This window comes from Oryctolagus cuniculus, chromosome 1 (genome assembly GCF_051225735.1).
Source record: "Oryctolagus cuniculus isolate XC-2025 breed Fujian yellow rabbit chromosome 1, ASM5122573v1, whole genome shotgun sequence".
NCBI lineage: Eukaryota > Metazoa > Chordata > Mammalia > Lagomorpha > Leporidae > Oryctolagus > Oryctolagus cuniculus.
In genome coordinates this window covers 203,737,000-203,762,429 of record NC_142867.1, presented here as the reverse complement: position 1 = coordinate 203,762,429, position 25,430 = coordinate 203,737,000, and the positions used below count along the sequence as shown (strand labels likewise).

General features: G+C 39.7%; 1 protein-coding gene across 1 annotated transcript in view; it reads left to right on the top strand.

Moving 5' to 3' along the window:
• LOC138844855 (uncharacterized) overlaps positions 1 to 25,430 on the top strand; it is a 54,461-nt gene that overhangs the window by 17,935 nt on the left and 11,096 nt on the right. Inside the window, exon 5 of the mRNA XM_089306773.1 lies at positions 18,759 to 18,836. Coding sequence (XP_089162899.1) covers positions 18,759 to 18,803 — 45 coding nt within the window. The 3' untranslated portion in view covers positions 18,804 to 18,836. The remainder of the gene's footprint in view (positions 1 to 18,758; positions 18,837 to 25,430) is intronic.

Genomic DNA, 25,430 nt, shown 5'->3' with positions numbered 1-25,430 from the left:
CTCTGTCTGTCTCTCTCTGTACCCCTCTATGTGTCATTCTACCTTTCAAATAGATAAATCTTTTTAAAATTATAAATATATAAATATTATTTCTTAATTTTTATTTCTTCTAAAATTAACTTATGTTGAAAATTATTGAAATAGCTCCAGAGAAAATTTGCCTGGATGAAGTACATTGGAAAAGTAATGCCACAGATGTTGCTTTCTGGCATCACTGCCTATTTCCCAACTTTTAAAATTTAGTTAAAGTTATATATAACATAACACTTGAATACAATGTGAATCTGTTGATAAATGAATATTTTTGTGTTTGGAGTTAAGCTCCAACTTTGTTTTCAAAAGGGTTTGAAGAAGATGGAAACTTCAAACTGCCTAAATCTTTGCTGTTGTGTGTTTTAAAAATTCTATTGAAGTTTAAATAAAGGAACTAAAATTTATAGCTTGTCAATACATTAGATGAAATCTGTTACACTGATTTTAAAATCATTTATGTATACTTTAAAGTCATAAAGTTGAAATCATATATATAAATATACATATATATATAAATTCATTTGAAATGGAATGAAAGCTATTCTGTTAGTAAAAGCTTTTGGAATGCTTGGAATAGTGTTCTAGATTAGAAAAAAGGATGGTATAGGAAAGTCTGTATGTATTCTGATATTCACTCCACCTTATCATTTTAAACTTGGCATTTGTAAACACCAGAAAGCAAGATATCTTTAAGAATTTGAAAGTGGGGCCAGCACTGTGGCGCAGTGGGTTAACTCCCTGGCCTGAAGTGCTGGCATCCCATAAGGGCACCGGTTCTAGTCCCGGCTGCTCCACTTCCGATCCAGCTCTCTGCTATGGCCTGGGAAAGCAATAGAAGTTGGCCCAAGTCCTTGGGACCCTGCATCCGCATGGGAGATCTGGAAGAAGCTCCTGGCTCCTGGCTTTGGATCAGCACAGCTCCGGCCGTTGTGGCCAATTAGGGAGTGAACCATCGGATGGAAGACCTTCTCTCTCTACTTCTCCTCTCTCTGTGTAACTCTAACTTTTTTTTTTAACTTTTATTTGATGAATATAAATTTCCAAAGTACAGCTTATGTTTACAATGGCTCCTCCCCCCATAACTTCCCTCCCACCCGCAACCCTCCCATTTCCCGCTCCCTCTCCCCTTCCATTCACATCAAGATTCATTTTCAATTCTCTTTATATACAGAAGATCAGTTTAGCATATATTAAGTAAAGATTTCAACAGTTTGCACCCACATAGAAACACAAAGTGAAACATACTGTTTGAGTACTAGTTATAGCATTAAATCACAATGTACAGCACATTAAGGACAGAGATCCTACATGAGGAGTAAGTGCACAGTGACTCCTGTTGTTGACTTACCAAATTGACACTCTTGTTTATGGCATCAGTAATCACCCTAGGCTCTTGTCATGAGTTGCCAAGGCTGTGGAAGCCTTTTGAGTTCACTGACTCTGATCATATTTAGACAAGGTCATAGTCAAAGTGGAAGTTCCCTCCTTCTCCCTTCAGAGAAAGGTACCTCCTTCTTTGATGACCTGTTCTTTCCACTGGGATCTCACTCATGGAGATCTTTCGTTTAGGTTTTGGTGTTTTGTTTTGTTTTTTTTTTTTGCCAGAGTGTCTTGACTATCCATGCCTAAAATACTCTCATGGGCTTTTCAGCCAGATCCGCATGCCTTAAGGACTGATTCTGAGGCCAGAGTGCTGTTTAGGACATCTGCCATTCTATGGGTCTGCTGTGTATCTCACTTCCCATGTTGGATTGTTCTCTCCCTTTTTTATTCTATCAGTTAGTATTTGCAGACACTAGTCTTGTTTATGTGATCCCTTTGACTCTTTGTCCTATCATTATGATCAATTGTGAACAGAAATTGATCACTTGGACTAGTGAGATGGCATTGGTACATGCCACCTTGATGGGATTGTATTGGAATCCCCTGGTATGTTTCTAACTCTACCATTTGGGGCAAGTCAGCTTGAGCATGTCCCAAATTGGACATCTCTTCCCTCTCTTATTCCCACTCTTACATTTAACAGAGATCACTTTTCAGTTAAGTTTCAACACTTAAGAATAACTGTATATTAATTACAGTATTCAACCAAAAGTATTAAGTAGAACAAACAAAAAACATACTAAGATGAATAACGTATTAAGTTGTTCATCAACAGTCAGGGCAAGGGCTGATCAAGTCACCATTTCTCATAGTGTTCATTTCACTTTAACAGGTTTCCTTTTTGGTGCTTGGTTAGTTGTCACCTATCAGGGAGAACATATGATATTTGTCCCTTTGGGACTGGCTTATTTCACTCAGCATAATGTTTTCCAAATTCCTAACAGGGATCAATTTTCAGTTAAAATTTAAACACCTAAGAATAATTGTGTGTTAATTACAGAGTTCAACCCATAGTACTAGAACAAAAAAAATACTAACATGGATAAAGTATTACATTGTACATCAACAGTCAGGACAAGAGCTGATCAAGTCACTGTTTCTCATAGTGTCCATTTCACTTCAACAGGTTTCCCCTTTGGTGCTCAGTTAGTTGTCGCCGATCAGGGAGAAAATATGATATTTGTCCCTTTGGGACTGGCTTAATTCACCCAGCATAATGTTTTCCAGATTCTTCCATCTTGTTGCAAATGACTGGATTTCATTGTTTTTGACTGCTGTCTAGTATTCTATAGAGTACATGTCCCATAATTTCTTTATCCAGTATACTGTTGTTGGGCATTTGGGTTGGTTCCAGGTCTTAGCTATTGTGAATTGAGCTGCAATAAACATTAATGTGCAGACAGCTTTTTTGTTTGCCAATTTCATTTCCTTTGGGTAAATTCCAAGGAGTGGGATGGCTGGGTTGTATAGTAGGGTTATATTCAGGTTTCTGAGGAATCTCCAGACTGACTTCCATAGTGGCTTGACCAGTTTGCATTCCCACCAACAGTGGGTGAGTGTCCCTTTTCCCCCACATGCTCTCCAGCATCTATTGTTGGTAGATTTCTGAATGTAAGCCATTCTAACTGGGGTGGGGTGAAACCTCATTGTGGTTTTCATTTGCATTTCCCTGATTGCTAGTGATCTTGAACATTTTTTCATGTGTCTGTTGGCCATTTGGATTTCCTCTTTTGAAAAATGTCTATTGAGGTCCTTGGCCCATCTCTTAAGTGGGTTGTTTGTTTTGATGTTGTGGAGTTTCTTGATTTCTTTGTAGATTCTGGTTATCAACCCTTTATCTGTTGCATAGTTTGCAAATATTTTTTCCCATTCTGTCGGTTGCCTCTTCACTTTCCTGACTGTATCTTTTGCAGTACAGAAACTTCTCAATTTGATGCAATCCCAAATGTTAATTTTGGCTTTGATTGCCTGTGCTTCTGGCGTGTTTTACAAGAAGTCTTTGCCAGTACCTATATCTTGCAGGGTTTCTCCAGTGCTCTCTAATAATTTGATGGTGTCGGGTCATAGATTTAAGTCTTTGATCCATGTTGAGTGAATTTTTGTGTAAGGTGAAAGGTAGGGGTCTTGCTTCATGATTCTGCACGTGGAAATCCAATTTTCCCAGCACCATTTATTGAATAGACTGTCCTTACTCCAGGGATTGGTTTTGGATCCTTGATCAAACATAAGTTGGCTGTAGATGTTTGGATTGATTTCTGGTGTTTCTATTCTGTTCCATTGGTCTATCCATCTGTTTCTGTACCAGTACCATGCTGTTTTGATAACAACTGTCCTGTAGTATGTCCTGAAATCTGGTATTGTGATTCCTCCGGCTTTGTTTTTGTTGTACAAGATTACTTTAGCTATTCGAGGTTTCCTGTGTCTCCATATGAATTTCAGCATCATTTTTTCCAGATCTGAGAAGAAGGTCTTTGGTATCTTGATTGGTATTGCATTGAATGTATAAATTGCTTTTGGGAGAATGGACATTTTGATGATATTAATTCTTCCAATCCATGAGCATGGAAGATTTTTCCATTTTTTGGTATCCTCTTCTATTTCTTTCTTTAAGGTTTTGTAATTTTCATCGTAGAGATCTTTAACGTCCTTGGTTAAGTTTATTCCAAGGTATTTGATTGTTTTTGTAGCTATTGTGAATGGGATTGATCTTAGAAGTTCTTCCTCAGCCATGGCATTGCCTGTGTATACAAAGGCTGTTGATTTTTGTGCATTGATTTTATATCCTGCTACTTTGCCAAACTCTTCTATGAGTTCCAATAGTCTCTTTTTCTTTCTTTCTTTTTTTATTTTTTATATTTATATTTTATTTTATTTAAAGAACATACATTTCCAAAGTACAGCTTATGGATTACAATAGCTTCCCCCCCCCCCATAACTTCCCTCCCACCCACAACACTCCCCTTCTACTCCCTCTCCCCTTCCATTCACATCAAGATTAATTTTCAATTATCTTTATATACAGAAGATCAATTTAGCATATATTAAGTAAAGATTTCAACAGTTTGCACCCACACAGAAACACAAAGTGTAAGTACTATTTGAGTACTAGTTATAGCATTAATTAAACACCTAGGAGTAATTGTGTATTAATTACAGAGTTCAACCAATAGTTTAAAGTAGAACATAAAAAATACTATAAGGGTAAAGTATTAAGTTCTTTTTTTTCTTTTTCTTGTTTTTTGTTTGTTATATAGTTATTTTTTTATTTAATAAATGTGAATTTACAAAGTGCAACTTTTGTATTGTTGTGGCTTCTCCCCCCAACCTCCCTCCCTCCTGTGGCCCTCCCCTCTCCCACTCCCTCTTCCAACCCACCCTTCATCGAGTTTCATTTTCAATTACCTTCATATACTGAAGATCAACTTAGTATATACTAAGCAAGGATTTCAACAGGCTGCACTCACACAACCGCACAAGGTATAGGGTATTGTTCGACTAGTAGTGTTGTTTTTTAAGTTTCATAGTAGAACACATTAAGGACAGAGATCCTACGTGGGGAGCACGTACCCAGTGACTCCCGTTGTTGATTTAACAATTGGCACTCTTATTTATGACGTCAGTAGTCACCCAAGACTCTTGCTATGAGCTGTCTAGGCTATGGAAGCCCCTTGAGTTCACCGACTCTGAACTTGTTTAGTCAAGGCCATATCACAGTGGAGGTTCCTTCCTCCCTTCAGAGAAAGGCGCCTCTCTCCTTGATGGCCTGATCCTTCTGCTGGGGTCTTGTTCACCAGGATCTTTCATTTAGATTGTTTTTTGCCATCGTGTCATGGCTTTCCATGCCTGTGAGATTCTCATGGACCTTTTAGCCGGATCCGAATGTCCCAAGGGTTGATTCTGAGGCAGGAGTGCTGCCATTCTATGAGTCTGCTGTGTGTCCTGTTTCCCCCGCAGGATCATCCTCTCCCTTTTAATTCTATCCTTCATTAGTTGCTTACACTGGTCTTATTTGTGAAATCTCATCGACACATATCCTATCTTTTTGATCAGTTGTGTATTTATACTTATCACTTTACCAAGTGCGCTGGCATTGGTACCTGCCTCCTTGGTAAGATTGAGTTGAAATCCTCTGGCACATTTCTAGTTCCACCATTGGAGGTAAGTCCAAGTGAGCATGTGCCAACCTATATATCTCCTCCCTCTCTTATTCCCACTCCTATGTTTAACAGAGATCACTTTTCTGTTAATTTTAAACACCTAAGAATGATTGTGCATTGATTACAGAGTTCAACCAGTGGTCTTATGTAGAACAAACAGAGCAACAACAACAAAAATACTAAAAGGAATAAAATAGTAAGTTGTTCCTCAACAGTCTAGACAAGGGCTGATCATGTCATTGTCTCTCATAGTGTCCATTTCACTTCAATGGGTATCATTTTAGATGCTCGTTTAGTTGCCAACGATCAGGGAGAACATATGATATTTGTCCCTTTAGGAGTGGCTTATTTCACTCAGCATGATGTTTTTCAGCTTCCTCCATTTTGTTGTAAATGCCCGGATTTCATTATTTTTTCTGCTGTATAGTGTTCCATAGAATACATATCCCATAGTTTCTTTATCCAGTCATCCGTTGATGGACATTTAGGTTGATTCCATGTCTTAGCTATTGTGAATTGAGCTGCAACAAATATTGAGGTGCAAATGGCTCTTTTATTCTCCCCTTTAATTCCATTTGGGTAAATTCCAAGGAGTGGGATGGCTTGGTCCTGTGGTAGTGCTATATTCAGGTTTCTGAGGACTCTCCAAACTGTCTTCCATAGTGGCTTTACCAGTTTGCATTCCCACCAACAGTGGGTGAGTGTCCCTTTTTCCCCACATCCTCGCCAGCATCTGTTGTTGGTTGATTTCTGTATGTAAGCCAATCTAACCGGAGTGAGGTGAAACCTCATTGTGGTTTTGATCTGCATTTCCCTGATGGCTAGGGATCCTTAGCATTTTTTCATGTGTCTGTTGGCCATTTGGATTTCCTCTTTTGAAAAATGTCTGTTAAGGTCCTTGGCCCATTTTTTATTGGGTTGTTTGTTTTGATTTTGTGGTGTTTTTTGATCATTGTGTAGGTTCTAGTTGTTAATCCTTTATCTGTTGTGTAGTTTGCGAATAACGTCTCCCATTCTGTTGGTTGCCTCTTCACTTTCCTGCCTGTTTCCTTTGTTGTAAAGAAACTCTTCAATTTGAGGTAATCCCATTTGTTTATTTTATCTTTGATTACCCTTGCCTCTGGGGTCTTCTCCAGGAATTCTTCTCCTGTTCCAATATCTTGAAGGGTTTCCCCTATGCTCTCAATTAGTTTCATGGTGTCGTGGTGCATCTCTAGTTCTTTGATCCATGTTGAGTGGATTTTTGTATAAGGTGTAAGGTAGGGGTCTTGCTTCATACTTCAACATGTGGACATCCAATTTTCCCAGCACCATTTGTTGAAGAGGCTGTCCTTGTTCCAGGGGTTGGTTTTAGGTCCTTTGTCGAATATGAGTTGGTTATAGATGTTTGGATTGATCTCCGGTGTTTCTATTCTGTTCCATTGGTCTATCCATCTGTTTTTGTACCAGTACCAGGCTGCCCTGTAGTATGTCTTGAAGTCTGGAATTGTGATGCCTCCGGCCTTGTTTTTGTTGTTAAGGATTGCTTTAGCTATTCTGGGTCTCCTATTTCTCCATATGAATTTCAGCATCGTTTTTTCTAGGTCTTTGAAGAATGACTTTGGTATCTTGATTGGTATTGCATTGAATGTATAAATTGCTTTTGGGAGAATGGACATTTTGATGATATTGATTCTTCCAATCCATGAACATGGCAGGTTTTTCCATTTTTTTGTGTCGTCTTCTATTTCTTTCTTTAGTGTTCTGTAATTTTCATCAGAGAGGTCTTTGACATCCTTGGTTAAATTTAGTCCAAGGTACTTTATTGTTTTTGTGGCTATCGTGAATGGAATTGATCTTAGAAGTTCTTCCTCGGCCCTGGCATTATCTGTGTATACAAAGACTGTTGATTTCCGAGCATTGACTTTGTATCCTGCTACTTTACCAAACTCTTCGATGAGTTCCAATAGTCTCTTATAGGAGTTTATCGGGTCCCCTATATATAGTTTCATGTCATCTGCAAATAGGGATAGTTTAACTTCCTCCTTTCCCATTTGTATCCCTTTAATTTCTTTTTCTTGCCTGATGGCCCTGGCTAACACTTCTAGGACTATATTGACTAGCAATAGTGAGAGTGGGCATCCCTGTCTGATGCCAGTTTTCAATGGAAATGCCTCCAACTTTTCCCCATTCAATATGATGCTGGCCATTGTTTTATCATAGACTGCCTTAATTGTGTTGAGGAATGTTCCTTCTAACCCCACTTTGCTTAGGGTTTTCATCATGAAAGGGTGTTGTATTTTGTCAAATGCTTTCTCTGCATCTATTGAGATAATCATATGATTTTTGTTTCTCAATTTATTAATGTGATGTATTACTTGATTGACTTTCGAATATTGAACCATCCATGCATACCAGGGATAAATCCCACTTGGTCTGGGTGAATGATCTTTCTGATGTGCAGTTGGATTCAGTTTGCCAGAATTTTGTTGAGTATTTTTGCATCTATGTTCATCAAGGAAATAGGTCTGTAGTTTTCTTTCTCTGTTGTGTCTTTTCCAGACTTAGGAATTAAGGTGATATTGGCTTCATAGAAAAAATTTGGGAGGATTCTCTCCCTTCCAATTGTTTTGAATAACTTGAGAAGAACGGGGGTTAGTTGTTCTCTAAATGTCTGGTAAAATTCGGCAGTGAAGCCATCCGGTCCTGGGCTCTTCTTTTTTGGTAGTGCGTTTATTACTGATTCAATTTCTTCCATGGTTATGGGTCTGTTTAGATTTTCTGTGTCTTCACGGCTCAGTTTAGGAAGGTTGTATGTGTTCAGGAATCTATCCATTTCTTCCAGGTTCCCCAGTTTGTTAGCATACAACTCTTTGTAGTGGTTTCTGATGATTCTTTTTATTTCTGTTGTGTCTGTTGTTACATTTCCATTACTGTCTTTGATTTTACAGATTTGGGTCTTCTCTCTCCTTTTTTTGGTTAGTTGAGCCAATGGTGTGTCGATTTTGTTTATTTTTTTCAAAGAACCAGCTCCTGGTTTTGTTGATCTTTTGTATTTTTTTTTGTTTCAATTCTGTTTATTTCTTCTCTGATCTTTAGTATTTCTTTCCTCCTTCTGGATTTGGGCTTGATTTGCTGCTGTTTTTCTAAATCCTTGAGGTGCATGGAGAGTTCATTTGTTTGGTTCCTTTCCAGCTTCTTGATGTAGGCACCAATTGCTATAAACTTTCCTCTTAGCACTGCTTTTGCTGTGTCCCACAGGTTTTGATAGGTTGTGTTATCATTTTCATTTGTTTCTAGAAATCTTTTGATTTATCTTTTAATTTCTTTGATGACCCATTGTTCATTTAGGATCATGTTGTCCATTCTCTATATATTTGCATTTGGTGTAGAGATTCTTGGGTTGTTGATTTTGAGTTTCACTGCGCTATGGTCTGAGAAGCTTCATGGTATAGTTTCAGTTTTTTTTGAATTTGTTGAGGCTTCCTTTATGGCCTAGTATATGGTCAATCCTAGAGAATGTTCCATGTACTGGGGAGAAATACATGAACTCTGTGGCTGTGGGGTGGAAGGTTCTGAAGATATCTATTAGGTCTATTTGGTCTATAGCGTCAATTAACTCTGTTGTTTCCTTGTTGAATTTCTGACTGGTTGATCTGTCCATTGGTGAGAGTGGGGTGTTGAAGTCCCCTGTTACTATTGTATTTGAACCTATATCTCCCTTTAAATCCTTTAGTAATTCTTTCAGGTAGCCAGGCGCCCTGTAATTAGGTACGTATACATTTATAATAGTAATGTCTTCCTGTTGGATAGATCCTTTAATCATTATATAGTGCCCTTCTCTGTCTCTTTTCATAGTTTTTATGTTAAAGTCTATTTTGTCTGATATCAGGATGGCCACACCAGCTCTTTTTTGATTTCTGTTAGCTTGGAGTATCTTTTTCCATCCTTTCACTTTCAGTCTGTGTGCATCTTTGCTGATAAGGTGTGTCTCCTGAAGGCAACATATAGATGGATTCTCTTTCTTGATCCAATCAGCTAGTCTATGTCTTTTGGTAGTAGAATTAAGACCATTCACATTCAATGTGATTACTCTTAAGTATTGTCTTTTCCCATTCATGTGTCCTAAACGAGCTGTTTATGTATTTTGAACTTTGTTTGTAGGTTACGCTACATTCGCTTTTTTTTTGTAGTGAAGTTCTTGTTTTTGTATTTCTGTGTGCAGCATGTCTTTGAGCAAGTGTTGTAGGGTTGGACGCCTCCCTGTCTGGTACCAGATCTCAGTGGAAATGCTTTCATCTTTTCCCCATTCAATAGGATGTCGGCCGTGGGTTTTTCATAAATTGCTTTGATTGTATTGAGGAATGTTCCTTCCATACCCAGTTTGCTTAGTTCTCATCGTGAAAGGGTGTTGTATTTTATCAAATGCTTTCTCTGCATCTATTGAGATAATCATATGGTTTTTCTTCTGCAATCTGTTAATGTGGTGTATCACATTGATTGTTTTGCAAACATTGAACCATCCCTGAATACCAGGGATAAATCCCACTTGGTCTGGGTGGATGATCTTTCTGATGTGTTGGCTAGAATTTTATTGAGGATTTTTACATCTATGTTCATCAAGGAGATTGGTCTGTAATTCTCTTTCAATGCTGCATCTTTTTCTGGTGATGCTGGCTTCATAGAAAGAATTTGGGAGGATTCCCTCTTTTTCGATTGTTCTGAATAGTTTGAGAAGAATTGGAGTTAGTTCTTTAAATGTCTGGTAGAATTCAGCAGTGAATCCATCTGGTCCTGGGCTTTTCTTTGTTGGGAGGGCCTTTATTACTGTTTCAATTTCTGACTCAGTTATGGGTCTGTTTAGGTTTTCTATGTCTTCCTGGTTCAATTTAGGTAGGTTGCTTGTGTCCAGGAATCTATCCAATTCTGATAGATTTCCCTGTTTGCTGGCATACAAGTCCTTGTAGTAATTTCTGATGATTCTTTTTATTTCTGTGGTGTCTGTTGTTACATTTCCTTTTTCATCTCTGATTTTACTGATTTGGGTCTTTTCTCTCCTTTTTTTAGTTAGTTGGGCCAATGGGGTGTCAATTTTGTTTATCTTTCCAAAAAACCAGCTCCTCGTTTGGCTGATTTTTTGTAATTTTTTTTGATTCAATCCTGTTGTTTTCTTCTCTGATTTTAATTATTTCTCTTCTCCTACTAGATTTGGGTCTGGTTTGCTGCAGATTTTCTAGATCCTTGAGATGAATTGAAAGCTCATCTATTTGGTGCCTTTCCAATTTCTTGATGTAGGTACCTATTGATATAAAGTTTCCTCTTAACACTGCTTTTGCTGCGTCCCATAAGTTTTGGTATGTTGTGCTATTATCCTCATTTACTTCCAGAAAATTTTTGATTTCTCTTTTAATTTCTTGTATGACCCATTGTTCATTCAGGAGCATGTTGTTCAAGCTCCATGTGTTTGCATATGCTCTAGGGATTCCTGAGTTGCTAATTTCCAACTTCATTCCTTTATGGTCTGAGAAGCTGCATGGTATGATTCTAATTCTTTTGAATGTGCTGAGACTTGCTTTATGGCCTAGTATGTGGTCAATCCTAGAGAAGATTCCATGTACTGCTGAGAAGAATGTAAATGCTTTCTGTGTAGGATGAAAAGTTCTATAGATATCTGTTAGATCCATTTGGGCTATAGTGTCGTTTAAATCTACTGTCTCCTTGTTGATCTTCTGTCCTGTTGATCTGTCTATTTCTGAGAGTGGAGTATTAAAGTCCCCCAGTACTATTGTATTGGGGTCTAAGTCTCCCTTTAAGTCCCTTAACAAATGTTTTAAGTAAACCGGTGCCCTGTAATTAGGTACATATACATTGATAATTGTTATATCTTCCTGTTGAGTTGATCCCTTAATCATTATATCGTGCCCCTCTTTGTCTCTCCTAACAGTTTTTGTGGTAAAGTTTATGTTGTCCGATATTAAGATGGCTATGCCCTCTCTTTTTTCATTTATGTTGGCATGGTATATCTTTTTTCAGCCTTTCACTTTCAGTCTGTATGCATTTTTGTTGGAAAGATGTGTTTCTTGTAAGCAGCAAATAGATGGGTTTTGTTCCTTAAGCCAATCAGCCAATCGGTGTCTTTTAACTGGACAGTTCAGGCCATTAATGTTCAATGTGACTATTGATAAGTAGTAAATTTGCCCTGCGATTTGCCAAAGATATTTTCTAATACATGTTTTGAACTTCCTGTGATCTTTTGCTGTGAGGTTTCCTTCATTTACCTTCTTTCATATTGATGACCATGTTTCTGTGTTTCTGTGTGTAACACATCTTTAAGCATCTTTTGCAGGACTGGACAAGTGGCGACAAATTCTTTCAATTTCTGTTTGCTGTGAAAGGTCTTTATTTCACCTTCATTCACATTCTTTTCTTTGGTTTGACTGTATATTTTCCTGTGCTGTGTCTTCTAAGTCCAATATTCTCTCTTCTGATTCACGCATTCTGTTTTTAAGGCTCTCTAATGTGTTTGTCATTTGATATATTGAATTCTTCATTTCATTATGATTTCTCGTCACTATCACAGTTTCATGTTCTACTAGTTGTTTCATTTCATTTTGATTCCTCCTTAATATTTCATTTTCGCGAGAGAGATTTTCTATCTTGTCCATTAAGGATTTCTGTAGTTCAAGAATTTGTTTTTGAGAACTTCTTAATGTTCTTATCAATTTTTTGAGATCCGCTTCTTGCATTTCTTCTATTTCATCATCTTCATAATCTTGAATTGGGGTGTGTTTTTCATTTGGGGGCGTCATAGTGTCTTCCTTGTTCTTGTTACCTCGGTTTCTGCATTTGTTGTTTGGCATATTGGAGATATTCTTTGGTTTCTTCACTGTGGTGTTTTTTCCTCGTTATACTATGACTCTAGATTAAGTGGACTGTCTGCTTTTGATGGATCCTTAGAGGCTGTGATGGGTGTGGCCAGAGAGCTCTGTTTGGTTCTTCAGGGTTAAGGATGTGCCAAAGGTGACTAACCCAGATTGTTCTCTCTCTCTCTCTCTCTCTCTCTCTCTCTCTCTTTTTTTCTTTGACTCAGTTGGGAAGTAATTCCACATAGCTGAGTGGAATTGAGGGTAGTTGATGTTTGAAATCTGGCCCCTGTGGGTATTTGTCTGCTCTACCCTGGGACCACACAAAGAGTTTATGCAGCCCTCAGTGTGGTCTCAAATTTCTCCGCAGTCTCTCACCAGGTTGCCCAGGTTACTGAGTTTGTGTACTCGGTGAGTTCTCTCGCTTCTCCCCCCCCCCCCAGATTTTCACAGTCTCAGTTCATTAGCTCCACACTTTCACTACTTTCACTAGGTCTTAACCTCCTGTTATTTCTCCCCACCAGAGTCAGGTTTTTCTGCTTGGCTAATGGCAGGCGCCGCTTTACATATGGAAAATGGCGCCTGCTCTTTGTCTTACTTGGCTTTGTAAGGTGAGTGGAGAGAGAGGCTAATGTCCGTGCCGGTTCCCCTTATTTATTCGTTTTTTTTCTCTCCTCCAGTTAGCCTGGTGAACTTTCCCCAGTGGGGCTTCAGGCCTCGTTCCCTCTAGGCTCTTTCTGCCTTTCCCCGCCAATGTCTTGGGTTACCGAGGTTTTTGTCTCACCTCCCCTTCCAGCGCTGGTGCGCAGACTCTGCAGCTCAGCTTCTGCAGCTCGGCTCCTGCAGCTCGGCTTCCGCGGCTCAGCTTCCACGCGGTGGGTGACCTTGCTCTCCCCGTAGGTCCTCCGTGTCACATCCACTAGATCCGGAAGAGTTTCCTCTGCAATTTTTTCCTGAGCCTTTTCCTGAGGGTACAGTAACTCCACTTTTATTAAACTATCTTTTCCTGGACTATTGGTGCACACCCTCACTATTCCGCCATCTTTCTCTCTAACTTTCAAATAAATAAATAAACCTCTAAAAAATAAAAGAATTTGAAAGTATAAAAGACATTTTCCTCCATTAAAAGAATCTCTATTTAGATTGCCTTCAGGTATAAGACCTCAAACTAAATCAATTCACTTGGTTTATGTAGATACCCTTAATCTTTGCCTTTCTCTTTTCTCTACCCTCTCATTCAGTTGACTTAGTAATCAAAGTTAATCATTTTTTGTTTCTTATATGCTTGACTTTTTTAAAGATTTATTTATTTGAAAGAGTTACAGAGAGAGATGGATACACTCACACACAGAGAGGGAAGGAGGAAGGGAGAGAGGGAGGGAGAGATGGGGGGAGAGAGAGAGAAAGAGAGAGAGAGAGAGAGAGATTTTCCATTCACTGGTTCTCTTCCCAGTTGGCTGCAGTGTCCACAGCTGGGCCAGGCTGAAGCCAGGATCCAGGAACTTCATCTGAGTTTCCCATGTGGGTGGCAGAAGCCCAAGTACTTCCATCCTCTACTGCCTTCCCAGACATATTAGCGGAGAGCTTGATTGGAAGTGGAGAGCCATGACTCGAACTGGTGTCCCTATGGGATTCTGCCATTGCAAAGGGTAGCTCAACCTACCCACAGCGTGTAAAAATGCATACTGCTACACCATGATGCCTGCCCCTCTATCAGGTTCTTTTAATTTTGGTAGAGTGGACTCACTACAGTGTTTCACACAGACTTTTTTTTTTAAAAGATTTATTTATTTATTTGAAAGGCAGAGTTACAGAGAGGCAGAGGCAGAGGCAGAGAGAGAGAGAGAGAGAGAGAGTATTCTATCTGCTGGTTCACTCCCCAAATGGCCACAGTGGCCAGAGCTGGGCCAATCTGAACCAGGAGCCAGGAGCTTCTTCCAGGTATCCCACATGAATGCAGTGGCCCAAGTGTCTGGACCATCTTTTCCTGCTTCCCCAGGCCACAGCAGAGAGCTGGATCAAAGTGGAGCAGCCAGGACTCAAATCGGCACCCATATGCGCTGCTGGCACTGCAGGCAGCAGCTTTACCCACAATGCCACAGCACTGGCCCTGCACAGACTTTTGATGGACAAATAATTGTACTTGCATTAACTGATTTGGGACATAGAAAGAAAATGCCATCTAGGTGATTTTATGGTTTAAAATGTGCTTGATCTTAAATCTGATAAATCAATAAATAAATACATTTGTTTATAAACTAGCCTGGAGAGTAAATGAGGAAATATAGCTCATGCATTTGTAGTGAACTAACGTTGCGTGCTATAGATCACTGAATTCTTTTGTGTTCAACAATCTGCCTAAAGTTTTCCAATTTACCTTGTAAGTAATTTCCTGTCCTCAAATCATGTTGTATTTAGAAAATTTACCTGTTTCTAGGGCTCAAATACTTCATTTTCATTCTGTCTCAGAATGTCTCAGGGATGAGTAACAATGTCTGGAGTCCTTGAACACTGTGGTGTAATTTACTTGGCTGTAGATATTTGAAGTCACACAAAGTAGCTAGGGGCATTCTTTCTTCATCCTCATGTATCTTGAGAAAGTTCTCTCCACTTGTTTTTTTATTCTTTTGGGTTCCTATAATGTTTCTACTCATACCAGGACAAAATGGAAATCAAGTTGGAATTGAGTATAAAATGTCAGAACTAGGAAAGCTATTAGATCAAATCCAGATCAAGAAACAAGAGCTGTTTAATCTGCCTTATTCTTCATGGAGACAAGTGCATTGGGCTATATCAAAGATAAGCCCAATATTAAACCCTCAAATCATATACTTAGCTCCCTTGTCCTGAGTCTATACTTACGTGCAGGTGACTTCTGATATGTTTGGCTTTCTGTGTAAATCTGTTTGTAGATGAAGAATATACCAGAGGATCAAATTCCCTCATTATAAATGAATAGATGAGCTTCCTGAGTTATTCATCAGAGCTTGTTAGTGGATGACCATGAGATAGAGATAGAGATAGAGATAGAGATAGAGATAGAGATAGAGATAGAGAAATCCACTTTACCCTGCTGCTATATCAGGTCCGTGAGGCATAGCTTTGGAACATGAAGAACACACCAGGATACTGCCCCTTAGAGGCCCCTCTGGGCATCTAGCAATCCCTCTCCATGGGATACTTTTACTCCATCTGTTGCTAGTGGTACACAAATGCCTGCTCTGTGAAGACAGTCCACGTCTTGGGTTGCAAGGCCAAACATAAACCCCACTATTTCTCAAGAGTCAGTTATTAACCACAATAAGTCTTTTCTTCCTAAGAGAAAAAGCTGGAATTCATCCAACTTTTGACACCTGTGACTCTTCTGACATGTTCTATGAAACAAAGACTGTTGTTTCTTCTTTAGACATATGACATGAAAATCGATTTTTTTACAGCCAAACAGTGAAACACGCACCTGTGCAGAAAGCTTCATGAATAAAGAAAGATTACAATAGACTTCTTTTCAAACCTTTTAGGGATTCTTCAAATGACCATATCTGATTTAAGAGTCTGATACCTGTTCTAAGGACTGAATCCTGGGCCTTTATAACAACTAGTGAAAAGGATGGAAAATGTCTGAAAGCTCTAACACCTATTTTTAAAAATGCTTGTGAAATATAATTATTGAAAAATACGATTTGAAAATACAGTATATCATGATTAAGGAAACATCTGAAAATAAAGTTGCTTGGCAATTTTGAGTTACTCTCCAACTAAAAAAGCTGTTTAATGGACTTTAAAATTATTTCATATTTGTGTCTAAAAAGTATGCATCTCTATCCATGTTGACAGCTTAAGTACCAGGCTCTAGCCAGATAAAATCTGAAGTGACTAAGGCAGTGCTTCTTAAATAAGAGCAAATTGGAGCTGCCATCCCAAATCACTACCATCTCTTCTGGCAAGACTAGATTAGCACTCTCACCGTCATTTGATGAGGCAGTCACCTCAAGCTTGCAAACAGCCAGTTTGGATTACCCAGCAAATACAGGGTAAAACTAGGAAAGGCTCCCAGAACTCTGTTCTTTGGCCAGCCTTCATGTTGCATTAAGACTTTTGTAGCGATGTTCAACACTTGGATACATTTACGAAAACAACGTGAGTCTAGATTCTTTTCTGTCTCCAGGCCAGCTCAGAATGAACAAGCTCAAACCCTTGCTGACCTCTAAAGGTGAGTCATTGTTGTGTTTCTTACCTGCTCTTGCTTTAAGTCTCTTTGTTTCATTCTGCCAGCTGACTTTGGTTCTGCCTCTGGTCCTTTAGAATTGGCATTTGATCTTGGTCATTGTTCCTTAGATCTGGATTTTCCTAACATTCCAATTTGGTTCATGCTACTGGCTACCCATGAGCTGAGATACCCCAGTTCTTGCTTCTCTGAAGCTAACGTCCAGCACTGTCCTACACTTGGCTGACTGGGTCTTCTCTGTGTCTAGGAGAGTGTGTGTGAGTGTACTGGGTCAGAAGCAGGTGCAGATAGAGGGGGCAGGATCAGTGTACAATTTGGATAATCACTCACTAAAATGAAAGACACACACACACACATACACACATATGTGCATGTGTACGCACACATACACACAGAGAAAATAATGCAATTGCTGCTCCATATTGACCATGCTGAGGTTTGAGGTAAATTCTTAATTAGGTGTTTACTTTCCTGCCAAAAATTTTATTTCAGCTTTCAGATTTTGCTGCCACCTGGTGCTAAAACATTCTAGGTAGTAGTGATGACTAAATAATTTAACAAACTCTAGAAAATATAACCTAGAATCAGAGATAATACAAATTAGTATACTAGATATTTAGTATAATAAATAAAAAGTAGCATTTTTAAAAATAACTAAACCTAGCTTAATACAATAAATAATAAATGTAGCTTACCTATTACAACAAGTGTATAAATGTAATAATAATGAATTACTATTGGTTCTAACAAATCATCATCTCTTAGAAACTCTGTCTGGCACCCATTTGATCTGTCACTCCTGAAAATGACAGAATGCTTAATGATAATACACATTAACAGCAAATTATTTCTCTCTCTCTCTCTCTTTTTTTCCTAAATATTTATCTATTTGTTTGAAAGGGAGAGTTATAGAGAGAAAGGGAGAGGCTTACTGTCTGCTGGTTCATTCCCCAAATGACCTCAATGGTTGGAGCTGGGGTGGTCTGAAGCCAGGAAGCCAGAAGCTTCTTACAGGTCTTGTACGTGGGTGCAGGGGCCCAAGTACTTGGACCATTCTCCACTGCTTTTCCAGGTGCATTAGCAAGAAGCTGGATTGGAAGTGGAGCAGCCAGAACCCAAACCAAAAAACTGGCAGCCATATGGGATGCCAGTGTCACAGATGGTGTCTTTATCTGCTATGCCACAATGCTGGCTTCAAATCACTTCTCTTAGTTAATGCTCTGCCTAATTAAAAAGAGTTTGCTGCCTTCTCTCTCTAAATTATGAGTGTATAATTGTTCCCAAGGTTTATTTATGCATCACAGAAACCATGTTTTCCCTTTCTGTAGCCTTTATTGATCTGCTTTTCTCCCCATTCTCCACCCTGCTAGTATTGCTCTCCATTGCTCCTCCGACCAGGGTCTGCTACCATGGTTTCTGACTTCCAAAAGCTTGTTGTGTCGCTGTTCTTCTACTCTCCATGTTGGAAGAAATTCATTCTTTTAAGTGATTGCATTATTTATTTTTTTATTTGAAAGTCCAAGTCACACACACACACACACACACACACACACACACACAGAGAGAGAGAGAGAGAGAGAGAGAGAGAGAGAGATCTTCTATTTGCTGGTTCACTCTTCAAATGGCTACAACAGCTAGGGCTGGGCCAGGCCAAAGCCAGGAGCATACATCTGGGTCTCCTGTGTGGGCGGCAGGGGCCCAAGATTTTGGGTCATCTTCTGCTGCCTTTCCAGGCCATTAGCAAGGATCTGGATTGGAAATGGAGAATCTGGGACTTGAACTGGTGCTCATATTGCCAGAATTGCAGGCAGTGGCTTAACCCACTACACCACAATGTTAGCCCTAGAAATTCATCCTTTCAGGTGGTTATCTATCACTCAATTGACCTTTCCCAATCTAATTCTCCTGTTGGATTTCCAAATATAGCAAAAGCCTACTCATTTAGCTTTTGAATCTTAGCTGTTGAGGAATATTAAAAGAATTCTCCAAGGTCCAGGCAAGAGGAAAGTTCAGTAATAACATTTATCTGTGACAGATTGTTTTCCAAAGATAGCCACAAGAATAACTCCGATTCCACATATTCTTTTATTTCAAAGCGACTTTTGCTGTCCCCCATAGGGAATTATGAGAGTCTTCTCCCCTGCAATCTGGGCAGGGTTGTGACTTTGGAAGAAGTGATGCTATGTGATTTCCAAGGTAAGAAGAGAGAAAGCGGTCATATTCTTGCTTGGCTTTCATGGTAGGCTCACATTTGGAACCAAGTTGCCGTGCTGTGAGGACACCCAAACTAGCTCATGCAGAGACACCACATGGAGAGGTCACTTGCGCTTTTTCCAGCCAATAGCCCACTGAAGTCCTAGTCACAGCCAGCAACAACTGTGAAGACACCTCCAGATGATTGCAGTCCCAGTCAAGTACCCCCAGCCTTCAAGTCTTCCCAGCCAAGGCCCAGACATCAGAGAGCAGAAACAAGCCACCCCTACTATGCTTTGTGTAAATTCCTGATCCATGGAAACATGAGCATCCTGAAATTATTGCTTTATGCCAGATTTTTAGGGTGGTTTGTTATACAGCAATAGCAATGGAAACAGTATCTTATTGAGTATGTTCCTCACAGATTTTGAATAAGTATCCTAAGTTAGGTGCAGTTTCAACTCCTCCCTACCTAATATATAAGTATTTTGTCATCCTGTGGCTTCTCCTTTAATCAGAGCTTGGGCAGCCTTCATCTCCTCCATTTCTGAGAGCCTTATCTCTGGAATCCCAGAAGCCCCACCGTTAATCTACAAAGACTACTACTCCATTTCTCTCAGAAGATGTAGGCCTTCATTATAAGGACTTCTGCCTAACTCAGTGCTGGCCTGTTTCTTACATTGTCTATCCTTGACTTTCATTCCAACATCTGCCCCTGCAAAGTCACATTGTCTTGGGACAAGGGCAGTGGGAATTCTGACTGCTTCTGAAGAAAGTCCCACCTACCCACAGGAGTAGGGCCTCACCTTCTGATTACAACAGACAGTTGTGTCATTGGTGGGCCCATATTAGTATTTTCTAGAATATTCAGCCTAAATTACAAGATAATAACAATATCTACACTTGTTCTGATATTACTATGTGTTAAACAATGTGCTAATTTCTCTCAATATACTTTTTTAAGATTATTTTATTTATTTTAAAGGCAGAGTTACAGAGAGAAAGGATAGAGAAAGAGAGATGTATCTTCCATCTGCTGATTCACTCCCCAAATATTTCAGTGGTCAGGGCTATGTCAGGCTGAAGCCAGGAGCCAGGAGCTTCTTCTGGGTCTCCCACATGGGTGCAGGGTTACAAGGACTTGGGTCAACTTTTACTGCTCTCCCAGGCACATCAGCAGGAAGCTGGATCAGAAGTGGAGCAGCTGGGACTTAAACCAGCACCCATATGGGAAGCCAGCATCACAGGCAGCGGCTTTACCTGCCATACCACAGCGCTGGCCTCTTTCCATATGCCTTTCATTCTTTCAACAAACATTTCCTCTTTCCCATTTTAAGAGGAGGAAAGTGAAGAACAGAAATGTTCAGTAATTTGTCCAAAGCAGCACAGACCACAAATGGAAGAGGGGAATTCAGATGACAGTAGTCTAACTCTAGAGCCCACACTCTTAACCACATGTCCCATGGACAGGACATCAAAGAGCCAGCAGGCATCAAGCTCAGCCCCAGTGTTTTTAAAGGTGAAGGTGAAGATTTTACTTACATGTTGCTCCTACCTCTCTCTTCCTCACCGCTTCCCATTTCTGCACACAGGAGCACATATGTCTCGGGAATAATGAACTGTTATAAAAGAGCTAGTTTAATTCTGCCCAGAGAAAATAAGCATTTCTCTCAGCAAAGTAACAAAGCCTGTAGATGCATAGCTCTGGCTGCTAAAACCTAGCTAGGACACTTTATATCATAGCATAGTCACTTAGCTTTTTAGGTATTTAGATTACATCATAGATCTTTCCAAGAACACTAGGTAGGTGCTTATTTTATATTTCTGTAACTAAAGGGCCAATTCAGGGTTTTATCCCCTTAAAACAAAGAGCAATCTGTCTTAAAGTATCTTCTTGTTGGCAGAAACTGCTTCCTGCTCCCCAATAACAGTGTTTTACATTGTTTCATTTGCCAATATAACTGGGGTTTAGTGGGCTTCCGGGGAGCAGCCATAGATATTGCTCTAGGGCTTCTATTTGCAACTGCACTCAGCACTTTGACTTATTCTTAGTAGAAGCCCATTTCTTCCATGCAGGGATGAGGAATGGATGTTCTACTAAAAATTCCATGGGACTAGTGGAAGAGGCTTTATGTTACAAAATTATATCTTAAAACTTAATAAAATCCCATTTAAATACCTCTGTGCTTCTAGAATTTTTGGTTAGAAATATCTGTAAACTTGACCCCACTTTTCCCTCTTCAATCAATTGGTCATAAGGAACACCATATGAGGTCATAAGTACAGATTGAGAGAGAAGCATTGTAGCAGAAGAAGAGTTCATAAAAATGTGAGCCACTTGCTCATGCAATTTATTTTTGTCTTCAGGACTTTTTTTAAGCCTGATCTCATGCATACCACTCCCCCAATGTAGCTTGTTGGATCAGACATCACTCACTTAGCGATGGTCAACAAAGTCAGGTTTCTCAGTCCACTTGGTTCAAGCTGATTATATTTTGTCATTTCCACCTTGGGAAGAGAAGTGCATTGTTTTTACACAATGCCTTTTTCATCATCATGGCATCCCATACAGCCTTTTTTATGACCGAGGAACTCAAATTTTACAGAGAATGAGTATAGCATTAGTCTTCCAATGACCTGGCAGCAGCTGGCCTGATAGAACTTTGTAATAGTCTTTTGAAAACTCAGTTTAGTACTAGATGAGTGACAAAGCTCATTAGTTGAATCATGTTGTACAGAAGCATGGTCTTGTTATTGTTGGGAAAATTAAATATGATTAAAAAAGTTTATGTGAATACCGAGTTTACAAGAAGTAGATTTTGCTGTGTCAACGTGGGTAAAATGAGAAATACATTTCCTAGAATTTTATAGTTTTGTTGATTTTCAGTAGAGTTGGCCAAGAGAGGAAGTTGTGCTAGATTTGAAAGGCAAAAGTGAAGCAGTTACTGTTATTTTCTGAAGGTGGTTGTGACCATTTGTGATGATAGGTAGAGAGGTGCCCAGTAGGTCCATCTTGTAGTTTCTCTCCCATTAATGTTAAACATGTCTTTCCTATCTTTAAAAACATCTCTTTGGGTCTTATGCTCCCTTTCATACTACCCTTTCATGCAACCCTTGTCTATTTTCTCCTTTCTCCTCAATGTTCTGTTCCTACCTTGGCTGCCTCTTTCCCCTTAAAACTGCTCTCACTTAAAACTTCCCCTTAAAACTGCATCTCTCTGTGCTCCTTCCTTCTGGATTTCCATTTCTATTATATGTTGATGGCTCTCAGAAATACACTTGTATATAACCAGATGTCTCCTCTGAGTATCAGCCTTGCATATCCTGTAGTCTACTTAACAGCCTCTCCCTGGACAGCAGATGGGCACAGGTCAACAAGTCTGTAACTAAACTCATCATATTTGCCCTCAAAACTGTAAATCCTTCCTGTGTGTTGAATAGCACCATCATCCAGTGTCCAAACTAGAAACCAGGTTTGAAAGCTTCCCACTTGTTTCTCTCCCACTGCCACTCTGCTTAAGTTTCCTTTACCTTTTTCCTGGAGGAGTTCAGTAGTTATTCTTCCTGAAGTTGTGAAGATCCAACAACATAATACAAATGGAATGCATCTGATGAATGTTATGGTTTCTCTTCAGTGTGCATGTGGTCAATAGGTCTATTTGATGTGAGAAGTTGCAGCCAGTAATGGGTTAAAATGAACAAAAGAAGAACACTTGCACAACAGTGGTCATTTTTAGTGTGTTAGACCTGATGGCAATGTTGTCCACTCTGCAAGTATTTATTAATTTCCTACTATGCACTTGGAATTGTGCCTTCAGGAAAAGCTTCCAAGGCATTGATTCACTGTGCTTTTTCCACAGCAGTTTGACATTTAGGGGATATAGAGATGAAAAGTTTTTATGGAGCACTCAGTTTTCTTAAGTCACTACCCATTGGCTCAGATGATGTCTCACATGGGCCCACCTATTGCTCAACTCCTCCCATAGACAGGGCTGCAGTGAAGTTCCTTCCAGAGCCCATTATTTTCAGAGAATAAATTAAGCCTGGGGTCTGTGGGGAGTAACCATTTCAAAGTCAATCTAGAGACATATGTAGACTGTTGTCTAGATGCAAGGATTCTTTTCGGGTGACACATAGGAACCACCTCTTTGAGACCTGAATTAAATTGCAAGCAATCTCAGTAATGAATTCAGCCTAAAGCTCAACCCATTCCCAGAACCTCTGGTTAATTATGAGAAGAAAACCTATTTATTCTGGGACATCACCACATTGGGATAAATTCCTGGAAGCCATCAGAAAAGCCAAGGGAAGATCTTTCTCAGAGTCTTCCCTGGATTTCTGAGAAAGAAGTGTTTCATGTTCAGTCTGTCAATTTGCTTTTAGTTTCAGTCCATTGGATTTGTCCCTTATTTAATTCTCTTTGAGCTAAGGTCTTCCTGTTTGTCCAGGGGCCTGGGTCTCCTATGAGAGACTAAGTCAACCCCTCTCCTGTCTTCTTTGGATACCATCTTTCCCTGAGCACTTTCTTATATTTACATTTTACAAAACTCTTTCCACATGTTTTAGTTCCCTTAATCTTAATAGCAACACAGAGAGGGCTATAAAGAACTCGAGGCTCAGAGAAATGTTACTTATCCATGATCACACAACTTTTATTTTTCTGTTTTTAAAGGTTTATTTAAGGCAAAATTGCAGAGAGAGAGAGAGAGAGAAAGAGAGAGAGAAAGAGAAAGAGAGAGACAGAGAGAATGTGTCTTCCATCAGAGAGGCAGAGGCAGAGAGGTTGGTCGGTCGGTCTTCCATCCACTGATTCACTCCCCAGGTGGCCGCAACAGCTGGAGCTGTGCCGATCCGAAGCCAGGAGACAGGAGACTCTTCTAGGTCTCCCACGGGGGTGCAGGGCCCAAGGATCTGGGCCATCCTCCACTGCTTTCCCAGGCCATAGCAGAAGGCTGGATTGGAAGTGAAGCAGCTGGGACTTGAACTGGCATCCATATGGGATGACAGCACTGCAAGGAGGTGGCCTCACCTGCTATACCACAGCGCCAGCCCCTGATCATACAACTTTTAACAGTCCTCACAAAGAACCCAGATATTTGGACTCTCATCCTCTTTGCATCTTTTCTCCCTGTATCCATCTGGTGTCCAGAGGAATTTCTCCTTGAGCCATTGCCAAATTATTCTGAAATAATAATAAAAGGAACAGTGAAGGTTCCACAGGTGATTGGCCTGGTTGTGTGGACCCATGGTGGCCCCCATAAGCCAGAGCCCCCAGGAGTCCTATTAAGAGCAAAGGAGTGCAGGAGAAGGTCTTTGGAGGCAGTGGTCTCAACTGGGGCTGCACATTAAAATCGCCTGGGGAGCTTTACAAACATACTGAATCCTGGGTCCCAGCCTCAGAGATGTTGATTTAATTTCTGTTTGGGCAGACTGGCCATTTATGTATTTAAAAGCTCTCCAGGTGATACTAATAAGAAACCAAGATTGAGAAACAGTGCCTGAGGGCTTCCACCATTTACTTCTTCTTTGTAGGACTTGTGGACTCATTCTTTTTACTAAATGCTTATGACATCAATCATACACAGTCACTGAATAAAAATCTAGAAAGTACAAATTCATCTTTGGAGATTAATCCTCAGAGAAATAAATATGATGTATGATTTGATTATATCTTTCCAAAATTTTTCTACTTAAATACACATAAATAAGTAAACCTATACTCTATCTTTAATCAAAAATAATACACAAGCACATACTGCTATGTGATATGCCCTCCATCTATGTCATTTTCCCATATCTATAAATTTAAACTTACGCTATTTTCAACAGCTTTATAGCATTCCATTGTATGACCTAAGGAGTTTTCTTTTTATCTCTATATCCACTTGCTTTTAGACAAGACATTTGGAAAATCAGATTGTTGTCAATCCTCTTGGCATCGGAGCTCTAATTTATATGGAAGAGTTACAGTTAATTGAGGAGTACACTAATTTGGAGAAAGTATTTTTGAGGGAAGTTTGGAAACTTTTCACATCCTAACCCTAAATAATATTAAAGAATAAAAGAAACTCTTGGTGCTACAAGCCTGCGGGTTCCATCACGTCTTCAGTTTTTTTTTCATCTTTTCTCACATTAAGACTATTCATCTTGGGGGGGGGCCAGTGCAGTGTTGTGGCACAGTGGGTTAAGCTGCCACTTGCTATGGATTCAAGTCCCAACTGCTCTGCTTTTGATCCAGCTTCCTGCTAATATGCCTAGGAAGGCAGTAGAAAATAGTCCAAGTACTTGGGTCCCTATCACACATGTGATAGGGAAGCTACTAGTTTTGGCCAGGCTCAGCCTTGGCTGTTGCAAGTATTTGGGGAGTGAAGTAGTGATGGAATATCTCTCCCACTTTTTCTGTCACTCCTTGAATACATAAATAAATCACAAAAAAAGAAAAAAAAACTAGACAATTGCCTAGGTGAATTCATTTGGGGAGTTTATTAAATAATGCTAGAGGGGCCAGTGCTGTGGCACAGTAGGTTAAGCCTCTGCCTGCAGTACCAGGATCCCATGTGGGTGCTGGTTCAGGTCCCAGCTGCTCCACTTCTGATC